Source organism: Phascolarctos cinereus, unplaced genomic scaffold (genome assembly GCF_003287225.1).
Source record: "Phascolarctos cinereus isolate Bilbo 61053 unplaced genomic scaffold, phaCin_HiC Scaffold_5;HRSCAF=322, whole genome shotgun sequence".
Classification (NCBI taxonomy): Eukaryota; Metazoa; Chordata; class Mammalia; order Diprotodontia; family Phascolarctidae; genus Phascolarctos; species Phascolarctos cinereus.
This window is the reverse complement of record NW_027555958.1, coordinates 261,749,922-261,763,343: the sequence shown is the minus strand read 5'-3', so window position 1 is coordinate 261,763,343 and position 13,422 is coordinate 261,749,922. Positions and strand designations below refer to the sequence as shown.

The 13,422-nt window shown below is 36.2% G+C and overlaps 1 protein-coding gene across 1 annotated transcript in view; it reads left to right on the top strand.

The window, feature by feature from the left end:
• The window catches only part of DNAH9 (dynein axonemal heavy chain 9), a 458,278-nt gene that overhangs the window by 142,567 nt on the left and 302,289 nt on the right, over positions 1–13,422 (top strand). Inside the window, 4 exon segments of the mRNA XM_020965915.2 lie at positions 3,304–3,470; positions 5,746–6,616; positions 10,420–10,550; positions 10,904–11,030. Of these exon segments, the coding sequence (XP_020821574.1) occupies positions 3,304–3,470; positions 5,746–6,616; positions 10,420–10,550; positions 10,904–11,030 (1,296 nt within the window).

Genomic DNA, 13,422 nt, shown 5'->3' with positions numbered 1-13,422 from the left:
ACTTAAGATTTTGGGATAAGAATTTATTATTTGGTAAAAATTGTTAGGAAAACTGGAAAGCAGTATGGCAGAAACTGGGCATAGACCAATATCTTATAATATAAGGCCAAAGTGACATATAAAGGGAGATTTTACAAGTAAATTAAAGAACATGGAACATATTATTTATCAGACTTATAGATACATGAACTACCCATGAATAAACAAGACTTTATTTTTTAAAAAATCGAGTAAAATTAGATGTAAAATGGATAATTTCAATTACATTAAATTAAAAAGGGTTTGTACAAATAAAACAAACGTGGCCAAGATCAGAAGGAAAGTGGAAAGTTGGGGTAAAAATTTTAATAGACAATTTATCAGATAAAGGCCTCATATCTAATATATGTAAAGAACTTTGTCAAATCTATAAGAATATGTCATTCCCCAACTGATAAATGGTCAAAGAATGTGAACTCGAGGTTTTCCAATGAAGAAATCAAAACAATTCATAGTCATATGAAAAAATGTTCTATGTCATGGTTGATTAGAGAAATGCAAATTAAAACAACCTTGAGATAGCATTTTACACCTACCAGATTCCCTAAAATGATAGAAAGGGAAAGTGACAAATGTTAGTGGGGATGTGGAAAAATTGGGACACTAATTGTTGGTGAAATTATGAACTGATCCAACCATTTTGAAGAGCAATCTGAAATTATGCCCAAAGAGTTATTAAACTATCTATTAAACTACTTACCCTTGGACACAGCAATACCAATACTTTGTCTATTTCCAAAGATGATTAGGGAAAAAGTATTGTGGAAACACAATCAGGATAACACAAGACGTAGCAGCTTCTACATTAAGGGACTGGAGGGCTTGGAATATAATATTCTGGAGGTCGAAGGAGATAGGATTACAGCCAAGAATCACCTACCCAGAACAACTGAGTATAGTCCTTCAGGGCCAAAAATGGACATTCAGTGAAATAGAAGACTTTCAACCATTCTTGATGAAAAGACCAGAGCTGAATAGAAAATTTGATTTTCAAATACAAGACTCAAGAGAAGCATGAAGAGGTAAATAGGAAAGAGAAGTCATAAGTGACTAATTAAGGTTGAACTGTTTACATTCCTACATGGAAAGATGATATTTGTGACTCATGAGATCTTTGTCAGTATTAGGGTAGTTGGAGGGGAAAAAAATTATATGGATAGATAGATAGATAGGTGATAGATGGCACAGGGTGAGTTGAAGATGGAATGATATCTAGAGAATAAAATTAAGGGGTGAGATAGGATTATACTGGGAAAAAGAGAAAGGAAGAGGTAGAATGGGTTAAATTATCTCACATAAAACAGACAAGAAAAGGCTTTATCGTGAAAGGGAAGTGGGGGAAAGCGAGAGGGAATAAGTGAATCTTATTCTCATTGGATTTCGCTTAAGAAGGGAATAACACACACTCAATTGGGTATGGAAATCTATCTTACACCACAGGAAAATAGAGGGGAAGGGAATAAGAGAGCGGAGGTGGGGGATGCTAGAGAGGATAGCAAATTAGGGAAGGAGCTAATCAGAAGCAAATTCTAACGAGGAGGGACAGGGTCAAAAGAGATAATAGAATAAAAGGGAGGTGAAAGAGAATGAAGGGAAATATAGTTAGTTTTTCATAACATGAGTACTATGGAAGTGTTTTGAATGACTACACATGTATCACCTGTATCAAGTTGCTTGCCTTCTGAAGGAGGTTAGGTGGGGAGGGAGGAAGGGAGAAAATTTGGAGCCCAAAGTTTTAAAAACAAATGTTAAAATTTGTTTTCACATGCAACTGGAAAATGAGATATACAGGCAATGAGATATAGAAATTGTCCTGCCCTACAGGAAAATATAAGGGGAAGGAGATAAGAAAAGGTGGGGGATGATAGAAGGGAGGGCAGATTAGGGGAAGCGGTTTTCAGAATGCACGCCATCTTGGGGTGGGGAAAGGGACGAGATGGGGAGAAAATTCAGAACTCAAAATCTTATGGAAGTGAATGTTGAAAACTAAAAATTAATTAATTAATATAAAAAATGATGAGCTCAATGATTTTAGAAAAAAAGTAGAAAGACTTGAATGAATTGATGAAGAGTGAAATGAGCAGAGCCAAGAGAACATTGTATACAGCATTGTAACAACAATGTTGTTTTAAGAACAATTTTGAGCAAATAAATTATTTTGAATATTATAAATACCCAAATTAACTATGAAGAATATATAAAGAAAGATGCTGTCTGCATCCAGTGAAAGAACTGATAAATAGAACTATGTATAGAATAATTTTACATACACACACACACATACCTATTTGTGTCTAATGGTAGCCATCTTGGTGGGGGGAAGGGAAAAAATACATCTGTATGATAATTTTGTTGTATATTTGAGAGGAATGGCAAGTTGTGCATGGTAGATTTTCAGTTTCATGTGCAATCATCTTTTTTATTGTACTATGTTATGGAAACATTTGTTTTATTCCATAAATTAAAAATAAAAAAAAAGAAATGACAAGCAGGGTGCTTTTAGAAAAACCTGGAAAGACTTACATTAACTAATGCAAAGTGAAATGAGCAGAACCAGGAGAACATTGTACACAGTAACAACAATATTATGTGATAATCAACTGGGAATGATTTAGCTATTCTCAGCAATACAGTGATCCATGAAAATTCTGAAGGACTTATGATCAAAAAGCTGTCCACTTCCATATAAAGAATTGATGAGGTCTATACAAATCAAAGTATTTTTTTAAACTTTATTTTTCTTGGGTCTATTTTTTTTGATCTATGTTTTCTTTTACAACATTACTAATATAGAAATATGTTTTACATAACTGCATGTGTATAGCTTATATCAAATTGCTTGCCTTTTCAATGAGTGGGGAGGGAAGAAAAGGCAAGAATTTGGAACTCCAAATTTAAAAAAAAAAGAATGTGAAAAATTTTTATATGTAATTGAAAAAAAAGATTTTAAAAAGGTGTGTAGAGAGGTAGATAAATAGTTGAACAAGTAGAATATTGGGAAATAAATGAAGAAATAAGTTAGAGGTAAAGGGGTTAGAGGATGAAGCAAGGAAGCACAGTGCTGAGGTTAACGTGGGGGAATTTTTTTAAAAAGGTATGAAGAAAGTGGCAGAGGAGTTAGTGGGGATGAGGACACCATTATTGAATGATAGAGTCCCGTTATGGTAACACTTTCTGGTAGAGTAGGCTGTTTCCAGCTCTGGGACTTTATATAATAAGCAGGGGAAAAAGTATAATCTGGTCACGCTGAGATATTCCTTGCAGGAATTGCCAGAGAAATGGAACAACATAAAGAAAATGGCAGTCATTGTGAAACAGCATGTAGCTCCCCTGCAGGAAGATGAAGTAACAGCTCTCCGTCAAAAATGTGCAGCTTTTGGCATTGAGCAGTATACATTCCGAGAGCAGTTCCACAAAGAAGCTCCCTTCAGGTACTGACAGAACCCATCTAAGCTGTCCCTTGGTGCCTGCCTTCCAATTTCAATTAAAAGAAAAACTTGGTAATTGCAATTATTGTGAATCGGTGACCTTTCTACTGTTTAATCTATTTTAGAATAAAGATTAATCAGTGGTAACCAGCAATTCAGCAAATATGTATGAAGTGTCCACTCTAGCATGGCACTGTGCAAGTCCATGGAGATAAAAAGATAAAAATGGTACATTTACTACTCTCAAGTACCAACCCACCTTGCAGTCTAATAGTGAGGATTAAGGAAAGCTACATGGTACAAGAAAAAGAGCACTCTTGGGAGTGAGAGGACTTGGATTCAAATTCCAGATGTTTAGAATCTGTGTGACCTTAAACAAACCACTTGACCTCACTGGACCTCAGTTTCCTCATCTGTAAAATGAAGGGGTTAAGCCAGATGGCCTCTGAGGTCCCATCATTTTTATTCACATACTACAATTTGTTTAGCCATTTCCTAATCAGTTGGCATCTATTTTGTTTCCAATTGTTTGCTATCATAAAAAGTGCTGCTATAAGTATTTTGTTGTATATGAGGACTTTCTTTTTATCAACAGCTTCCTTGGGGTGTAAGCAAAGCAGTGGGATCTCTGGGGCAAAGTGTATGGATATTTTAGTCACTTTATTTGCATAATTCCAAATTGCTTTCCAAGATGGTTATAACCAATTCACAGTTCCACTAACAATAAATTAGTACAAAAACATGAAGTCTTAAACCTATGATATACTCTGTGCTTCTCATTAAGAAAGAAACATGTGGCTAGGTGACACAGTGGAAAGAATGCTGGGCCTGGAGTCAGAGAGACCTTAGTTCAAATCCAGCCTCATACACTTACTAGCTGTATGACCCTGGGCAAGCCACTTAACCCGTTTGCCTCCATTTCCTCACTTTAAAATGAAAATAATAATAGCATCTACCTCCCAGGCTTGTTGTGAAGATCAAATGAGATAATAATTGTAAACTACTTACCACAGTGCCTGGCACATAGTATCCCCCTTCCGCTTCTCCTTTTGATAGATAGCCTTCTAATCAAGATAAGGCAATTAGTATAGTTAATATACTGACAACTCCTCCATTAGCCTTCCGTATTTCTTGAAATTTTAAGATGTCAACTCCACCCTAATATACACCTTCCATTTATGCTAAGGAGGTACCTATCCTATCCTAATTATCTCCATTCTAGCCAGTTACTAGCTAGTCTCTGATTTTGTCCTTGTATCCTTCTTCCTCCAGTCATACTGACCACTTCTCATGCCTAGAACACACTCACTTATGTCTCTGCCTTTTGAATTTCAGCTCAGGCACTATGTCACCTGTGAAACCTTCCCTCATCTCTCCAACTGACACTGAACTTTTTTTCCTCAAATTTCTTGTCAGTCCTTGTATATTCCTTTTAAAAAATTATTTTATTTTTGATTTATGAAATAGAACAAGCATTACCATAGACTGCACATGAAACTACAAATGTGCTATTTACAACTTGTTATTCCTTTTAAATATACAACAAAGTTATCATGTACATTTCTTTTTTTCCTTCCATCCCCTAACACCACCCTGGAGATGGCCACTATTAACCTTATAAAATACTCAATTTTGTATGTGTCTTATCCTCTGTAATTAAACTGTAAGTTCATCTTTTGCAAACCCAGTATCTAAAACAGTGCCCCAAACTTAATAAGTAACTTAATAAATGTTAAATTAACTGCTAGGAAATTTTTGGAAGAAAAAAGAAATTAGGTACACTTTGAGAGTGGCTCAATAAAATAAGCTGTACATGTATACATGTTGTTTTGAGAATTTACTTTCATGCAGTACAAATATGATCTATTTCTGTTGTTTAAAAAGCAGTGATGACCTGAGTAGGAGCAGGAGTAGAGTTGGTGGATGTAAATAAAAGCCACTTCTCTCACTTAATAGCTTCCATGCCATTCACTGGCATGTGCTTTTATCATCTGTCTTCTGCAGTGTATAAATGTGTTTATATTGAGTCAACTTATGGAAGCAAAAAGATAAACGAAAAAATCTGGGAAGAGGTTAAAAGAAAACTTTTGTATCTGGCTTATGCCCTCCCAGGTGTGAGGAAAAATATCAGGCAGTGTTCCTCTTAAATTAGCAGTACTCCTACCCCAGCTTCCCACCCATTTTTACTGGTATTACAGGGGAGACTCTGGGAATTTTTCCATTGTAAACTGAACTAGCTGCTTTTTTACTTAAGAAGGAAATAAATTATGTTTTCTAGGTATGATAGTATTAAACCTCACCAAGTATTGGATGCCAAAAACATTCAGATCCAACAGATGGAATCTTTCATGTCCTCCATTTCTGACTCTACAAGTTTGTTTGAAGTCAACATTCCTGATTACAAACATTTAAAGCAATGCAGGAAGGAGATCTGCCTGCTGAAGGAACTATGGGATATGATTGACCTGGTGAATTCTAGCATCAGTAACTGGAAGGTAACCAAATGGAGGAATATTAATGTGGAGAATATGGACTTAGAATGCAAAAATTTTGCTAAACAAATCTGGAAACTTGACAAGGAACTGAGGGCCTGGGATGCTTTCATAGGACTAGATAACACTGTGAAGAACACCCTAACATCCTTGAGGGCTGTGGCTGAACTGCAGAATCCAGCCATCAGAGAGAGGCATTGGAACCAGTTGATGCAGGCTACAGGTGTGAAGTTCATCATGAATGATGACACCACCCTTGAAGATTTACTTAAGCTTGAGCTACATGACTTTGAGGAGGAGATTCGGGGCATTGTGGACAAAGCTGTCAAAGAGATGGACATGGAGAAAGTTCTAAAGGAACTAAAAACCACTTGGACAGGTATGGAATTTCAGTATGAGCCCCACTCACGAACAACTGTCCCACTGCTGAGGTCTGATGAAGACCTTATTGAGATACTTGAAGATAACCAAGTCCAGCTGCAGAACCTGATGACATCCAAGTATATAGCCTTCTTCCTGGAAGAAGTGTCTGACTGGCAGAAGAAGCTTTCAACAGCTGATGCTGTCATTTCAGTCTGGTTTGAAGTGCAACGCACTTGGTCTCATCTAGAAAGCATTTTCATTGGGTCTGAAGATATACGAGCACAGCTTCCTAAGGTACATGGTAATAGAAATAAATTATCTTTCAATGTGTGCTACTAAGGTCAGGATCAAATTATCCCATTTTAGATTCTCATTCCTCTTTTCTTTTCTTTCCCTTTGGCCCAGCTCAGAAATACTTCCACCAAAGGTTGACACCATCAAAAAAACATAAACAAGGGAAATAGAGGAGGTTAAATTCATGGCAGATCATTTTAGTCACTGAATAACAACTGGAAAAATTTGAGTAGAAAAGGAAGTTGGAAATAAAATCTAATTATATTTTGGAATTGGTGGGAATTTGGAATGTCCTGTGCCAGCAATTGAGATAATAATAATAATAATAATAATAATAATAATAATAATAATAATAATAATAATATTAATAATAATAATAATAATATTTATATAGCACATGCTGTATGCCAGGCACCATGCCAAGCAGTTTACCAATATTATTTGATATGATTTCACAAAATAGGTGTTATTATTATGACCTTTGTAACTGAAGAAACTGAGGGAAAAAGTGGTTAAGTTATTTGCTCTAGGTTATATAGCTTGTAAGTGTCTGAGGCCAGATTTTTAACTAAGGTCTTCCTGACTCTAGGTCCAGCTCTTTATCCACACTCCTAATTCAAAGTGAAACTCACGGCTAGCCAGATACCAGTTCCTTCATAATTAGGTACTTCTATAAAGTACTGGGGTTTATAAAATGAATTAAATGTTAAATTGCACACACAGCCAAGACAAGAAGTACATATTCTCTGCCAATTATTATCTATTGTCTTGCCTTTCTTGAGTTTCTACCTTTATCCTTATCTTTATCCCTTTTAATTCATTCTAATTAGTATATCATTACCCTTTCCTTATCTCAGTTGGATTTTAGAGCACTTGTGCAGCTACTTTTTTACAGACTGACTTGCAATGTATGTCATTCATTGATTAATTCAGTTCAAAAGGCTCCATCTTACAAATAGCTATATTCTAAAACATCATTCAATTGCTTAGAGCTTAAAGTACATTTTGCCATAGAAACAATATCATAAATGGTGGTTAGTTACCTGGGCTAGCCCACAGAATGCCATTTAACCAATAATTTTCTTGAAATATTGTATATGCACAATAAACAAATAATAGAAAGCAATAGGGTTGCAATACTAATAATACAGTAACCTAATCTAATGAGAAATGGGTAGTGATTAGGAATATTAGGATGGAAAGGAAAACAAAACAGCTGCTGAAGATTCCATGCCAGCTTATAGAGTCTGGGAGTATGTCTGCAGATTTGAGAGCTGCCCTGGTACTATGAGGGAGGTGTGGAGACAAATTAATTTTTGATATATATACTAGCAGGTCAAGATCAAATTATCCCATTTTAAATTCTCCTTCCTCTTTTCTTCTCCTTTCCCTTGGTTCAACTCAGAAGCACACCAAAAGTTGTCACCTTCCATGAAGTTTGGGAGAGCAGTAGAGGTCTAGATTGGTATACATATGTATATGTACTCATCCTTAGTGTATCTCACTTCTTACAGAGTGTGAGAGGCAGGACAAAAATAACCTTGACTGAAAGACTCCTTTTTTTTTTAAATTAATTTACTTTGATTTATCAACAATCACTTCCATATGCTTTTGAGTTTAAAATTTTTCTCCCCCTTCTTCCCTACCACCCTCCCCAAGACAGTGCATAATCTGATATAAGCTATATATATATATGTATATGTATATGTATGTATATATATATATATACATTCTTATTAAACATATTTTCAGATTAGTGATGTTGTAAGTAAAAATTAGAACCAATAGGAGGAACCACCAGAAAGAGGAAACAGAACTCAACAGAAGAGAAATACAATAGCAAATAGTATACTTCAATCTGCTTTCAAATTCCATAGTTCTTTCTTTGGATGTGGATAGCATTTTCCATCATGAGGCCTTTGGAGATGTCTTAGACCCTTGTATTGTTGGGAAGGGTTAAGTTTATCAATATTAGTCATCCCACATGAAAGACTTCTTTAACTAGGAGATTACAGTATGCTAACTCCAATAAGAAAAGAATGTGTGGATATACTCCTTGCACATGAATATGTAATTTAGATCTAGGAGGGACCTTAGATATCATCTAATCTAATGCCTCCATTTTATTGAGAAAACTGAAGCCTAGGAGGTTAAGTGCCCACTGTCACTCATCTAATAAGTGACAAAGTTAGCACTAGAACTCAGGTCTTCTAATTTTAATTACAACATCCTTTCCTCTCTACCTTACTGCTTCTCTTAGTTACTAGGTGCCACCAAAACCTACCTCTCATAGGTGAGATGAAAGCCCCCTATTCCAACCACTCACAGAACAATCTCTCAACATCTTTGCTTCACTGCCTCTATCTTCATTCTCCTTTCTATCTCCCCCATGGTTTGTTTCAGTCATCTGGTATCTAGTAGAGATGGGGATGTGAAGTGAGAAGACAATTTTATACGAGTTCTTAAAGTGGCAAATACAGTCATCTATTATTAAACTATTGATATGTCTGTCAAGTCATGGTGTTTATTTAATAGGTGGCACAGTGGGTAGAGCTCCAGCCTTGGAGTCAGGAGGACCTGAGTTCAAATCTGGCCTCAGACACTTGACACTTACTAGCTGTGTGACTCTGGGCAAGTCACTTAACCCTGATTACCTCACCAAAAAACAAAAAAAAAGTCCTTAATTCCTCAATTGAGGGCATTAATGAATAGTCTAAGTTTGTGTTGATAACCTTTATTTTTCTATCTACTAATTTGATGATTGCTAATTAACAAGTTACCTAACTTTATAGTAGGGGCACTATATACACACATACATACACACACATATAAAATTTATGTTTTACATATGGTATACATATGTACATATGTCCAGCAACGATACCTCTGCTCAAAGCAAACTTTTTTGGAATTGTTCTTCAGGTTGTTGTCTAGTCATTTTTCTGTCATTTCTGACTCTTTGTGAAGCTTTTTGAGCTTTTCTTGGCTAAGATACTGGGGTGATTTGCCATTTTCTTCTCCAGTTTACTTTATAGATGAGGAAACTGAGGCAAACAGGGTTAAGTGACTTGTCCAGGGTCACATAGCTAGTAAGTATCTGAGGCTGGATTTGACCTCAAGTCTTCCTGACTCCAGGCTTTGTGCTTATCCGCTGTACCATCTAGTTGCTATGTTTGTTAGGAATTTCCTTCAAAGCCTGGTAGCATGTTCTTTTGAATGCGCCACTGGTAGCAGATTTTCCCTTTTCAGGTGAATTTGATGATTTAAAACATCATCAAAATTCATTCAGAGCCCAGTGTTGTGAATAAGGTAGGTAATCAAAATAGGAAATGCATTTTTATTTTTTGCTTTTTTATGTTTGTGACTCAGAAGCTATTTCTGAAGACTTTTGTATGCCAAATCTTATAGCTTCTGTATCTAGAACCATGCAAGTCCATTGAGATGAGTTAATATCTATCCACCTCTCTCAAGAATCTGACCTGAGATTATTTATGCTGACGTGGTAATATGATTTAAATATTATTTGCTTTTGGAAAGGAAAAATTTACATGGACTCTACAAACAACAGGGCCAGATTAATTCTCAGAAATAAATATTGTGCTTCTTATGGATGTGATTCAATAAGAAATCATTTTAAGTTAGTTGAATTCTTTTTTAGCAGAGCTTTCTTTCCTGAGTGCTAAAGTTCTATGGAGAAGAACAGAGATGTTTTTGATTCCTGCCAGGTATATTATCATGTTCTTAAGGGATTCTCATGGAAGACAAAATAGAAATAAGAATTTTTCCACATTTTCATTTTATAGGATTCTAAACATTTTGAAGGCATTGATATTGATTTTAAAGAGCTAGTTTATGATGCTCAGAAGATACCAAATGTAGTAGAAGCTACCAACAAACCAGGTGTTCATGAAAAATTAGAAGACATTCAGAACAGGTAAGTTCCTTCTTGTTATCTCTTTTGGACATAGGAAGTTGAGTTTTTTCAACTGTCTACTTCTGGGTCCTGTGACTTTTATGCTAGCATCATGTGTGTCAGTATGTGTGTTATTTGCATAATGTAGATGTTAGATGTTTGTGTCCCTATGTGTGTTGTTATTTCTATAAATACTAATATGTTTGTATACATTTATATGGATATTTGTATTATGGTATTTGTTTTTTTCAACCATCTGAGTTAATTTCCTTTCAATATGTCAGCGCCTGTGTTTGCATGTGTATTCCTTTCTGTGCATATGTAATTATGCATCTATAGATGTGTTTATGAATGTCCAAACTCTGTGTCCTCAGGTTGTGCCAGTGTGAGAAAGCCTTGACTGAATATCTAGACACCAAGAGACTGGCCTTCCCCAGGTTTTACTTCCTGTCTTCTTCAGACCTTTTAGATGTCCTTTCCAACAGCATGAATCCACAACAAGTAAGCTATTAGGTATCTCTGATAAGCATCAAAGAACCTATAGAGAATGAGTAAGCCATGTGGTCACCATTGGAGTTGGCCTTTATCTCTCCCTTACTCAATCCAGACCCAGTCACAGAATCACATGATCTCAGAATTGGAAAGAACGTAAGAATCAATCTAGTCCAAAACATACTTTACTGAGAATCCTCTTAACACTATCCCTAACAAGTGATCCTCTTACTTCTAATTAAAATCCTCCAGTAAAAGAGATCCTTTTTACATTCTGGTAGCCCATGCCACTTTGGGACAAATTTCATTGCTAAGATATTTTAGATTAGGTAACTGGAAAACACTAACCTTCTTCTCTTAGCTGGCCTTTTGCTCCTCCAAGAGCTTTCAAGAAATAATGATGTTGTTTTGCTATATCAGTATTTTCAGGTAATTCATGGCTCTTGCTATCTTCTCCATAAGCCAGTGAAGTACCACAGTTGTCCCTGAAATTCCTTGTACTCTACCTGGTAGAATACCATCACATAGATGAAGTCTGTTATCTCCTTGTCTTCCTTTGCCATAGGAATATGGTAGATCTACCCTATAAGTTCCCTATGAAAAATCAATGGCTGTCCATGAAATCTTGAAAATGTGAAATACAGTACTACTATTTTTTTCTGTCCTTTCCAGTCCAAAGAAGCAAAACAAGAGTTCAATAATAGGCCTCTCACCATCATTTCACAACAACCCCCTCACCAGCAGTCTTTTCTCTTTTGCGAAACCCCACTTGCTCCCAACTTAACTTTAAAAAAAAAAACTGAAATTGAAATTAACATACATTAGCAGCCTCAGATTTTTCTAGGCTGGATTCTCATGATATAATTCTTATGAGACTATGTTTGAGTTATGTTTTTGTTTTTATCGTCAGTTACTTGCCCTTACTTCCATTTTCTAAACATGTCTTTATACATTGTAAGTTGGGTAATGAATCCTTTCGTATGCACATTGGTTTCCTTTGGATTGTTCTCCTTTTCCTTCTCACAGGAATGATTTCTGCTTCATTTGATTATCCCCATTCTTCTTAAGCCAACTTCCTCTGTGAAATATTGAGTCATTGGATCATGTGCTTTCTTCAAGAATTTTTAAAGATGTAATTTTCAAAGATGTGTGTGCAGCTTTCTTCTCTCCTTTCATGAAATCCAGCATCACTTGATACCAAAATTCAGGGTATTCCTAATGAGCAACTAGTTCTTCATCATTTATAAGTCTTAAATCAAGAATATCAATTCCATATTTTCTGGTCATATGACTAGTATTATGGTAGACTAGACATTTTACCCAGTCCCCATCAACTCTCACAAATGCTTCCTAAAAGGAATTATGCCCCAAAGTAGAAACTCAACAACAGTAACAGACTTAAGAACTAACAATGACAAGCTCTAATCCTTAAAGCACTCACTTAGTTCTCCATCCCACACTATCCTTCATTCTCTGTCATGGAGTACAATCTGACTCACCCACTTGTACTTGGAACTCACTCAAGAATTTCCCTCCTGTCCCCTACCACATTGCTATAAACAACAGATATTGGCTCTGTCCATCTAAATGAGAAAAGGGAAGGGAATTGGAGGGTGGATAAGGCTTCTTTTTGCCTGGAGTAGTCCCTAGTTTGAGGAAGTCCAAAGCTTACGGGACTCTGCCTGAAACACCTAACTTACCTTTCCCCAGCTGTCCTAAAGTGGCAGAAACTGATGTAACACAGCCAGAGAAGGAAAGAATGAATGCAAGGGATGGACCTAAGCTGGGGTGGGGTGGGGAGAAGGTAGAGAACTTACATGGTAGATTTTACCATATTCCTATGGCAAAGGAAGATAAGGAGATAACAGACTTCATCTATATGATGGTATTCTACCAGGTAGAGTACAAGGAATTTCAGGGACAGCTGTGGTACTTCACTGTCTTATGGAGAAGATAGCAAGAGCCATGAATTACCTGAAAATGCTGATATAGCAAGACAACATCATTGTTTCTGGAAAGATCTTGAAGGAGCAAAAGGCCAGCTAAGAGGAAAAGGTTAGTGTTCTCCAGTTACCTAATCTAAAATATCCTAGCAATGAAATTTGTCCCAAAGTGGCATGGGCTACCAGAATGTAAAAAGGATCTCTTTTACCTGTCTGTAAAACAGCCCCTTGGAGACTTACTTGCTTTTACCTTCTCTGCCTTCTACGACTTGGAAGGGGGAAACTCCTCAAAATTCATAGAACAGGTATGATTAATTTTTAATATCCCAGGTTTTAAGGGAATCACTTTTCACTGAAAGAGTGTAACACAGCTTCAGTGCCCAGACAAGGGAGCAGACCTATAAGTAGCTTCAAAGAATTCATGCCTAAGGTTGCTGTTTGCTAAAAGAGCTTAACAT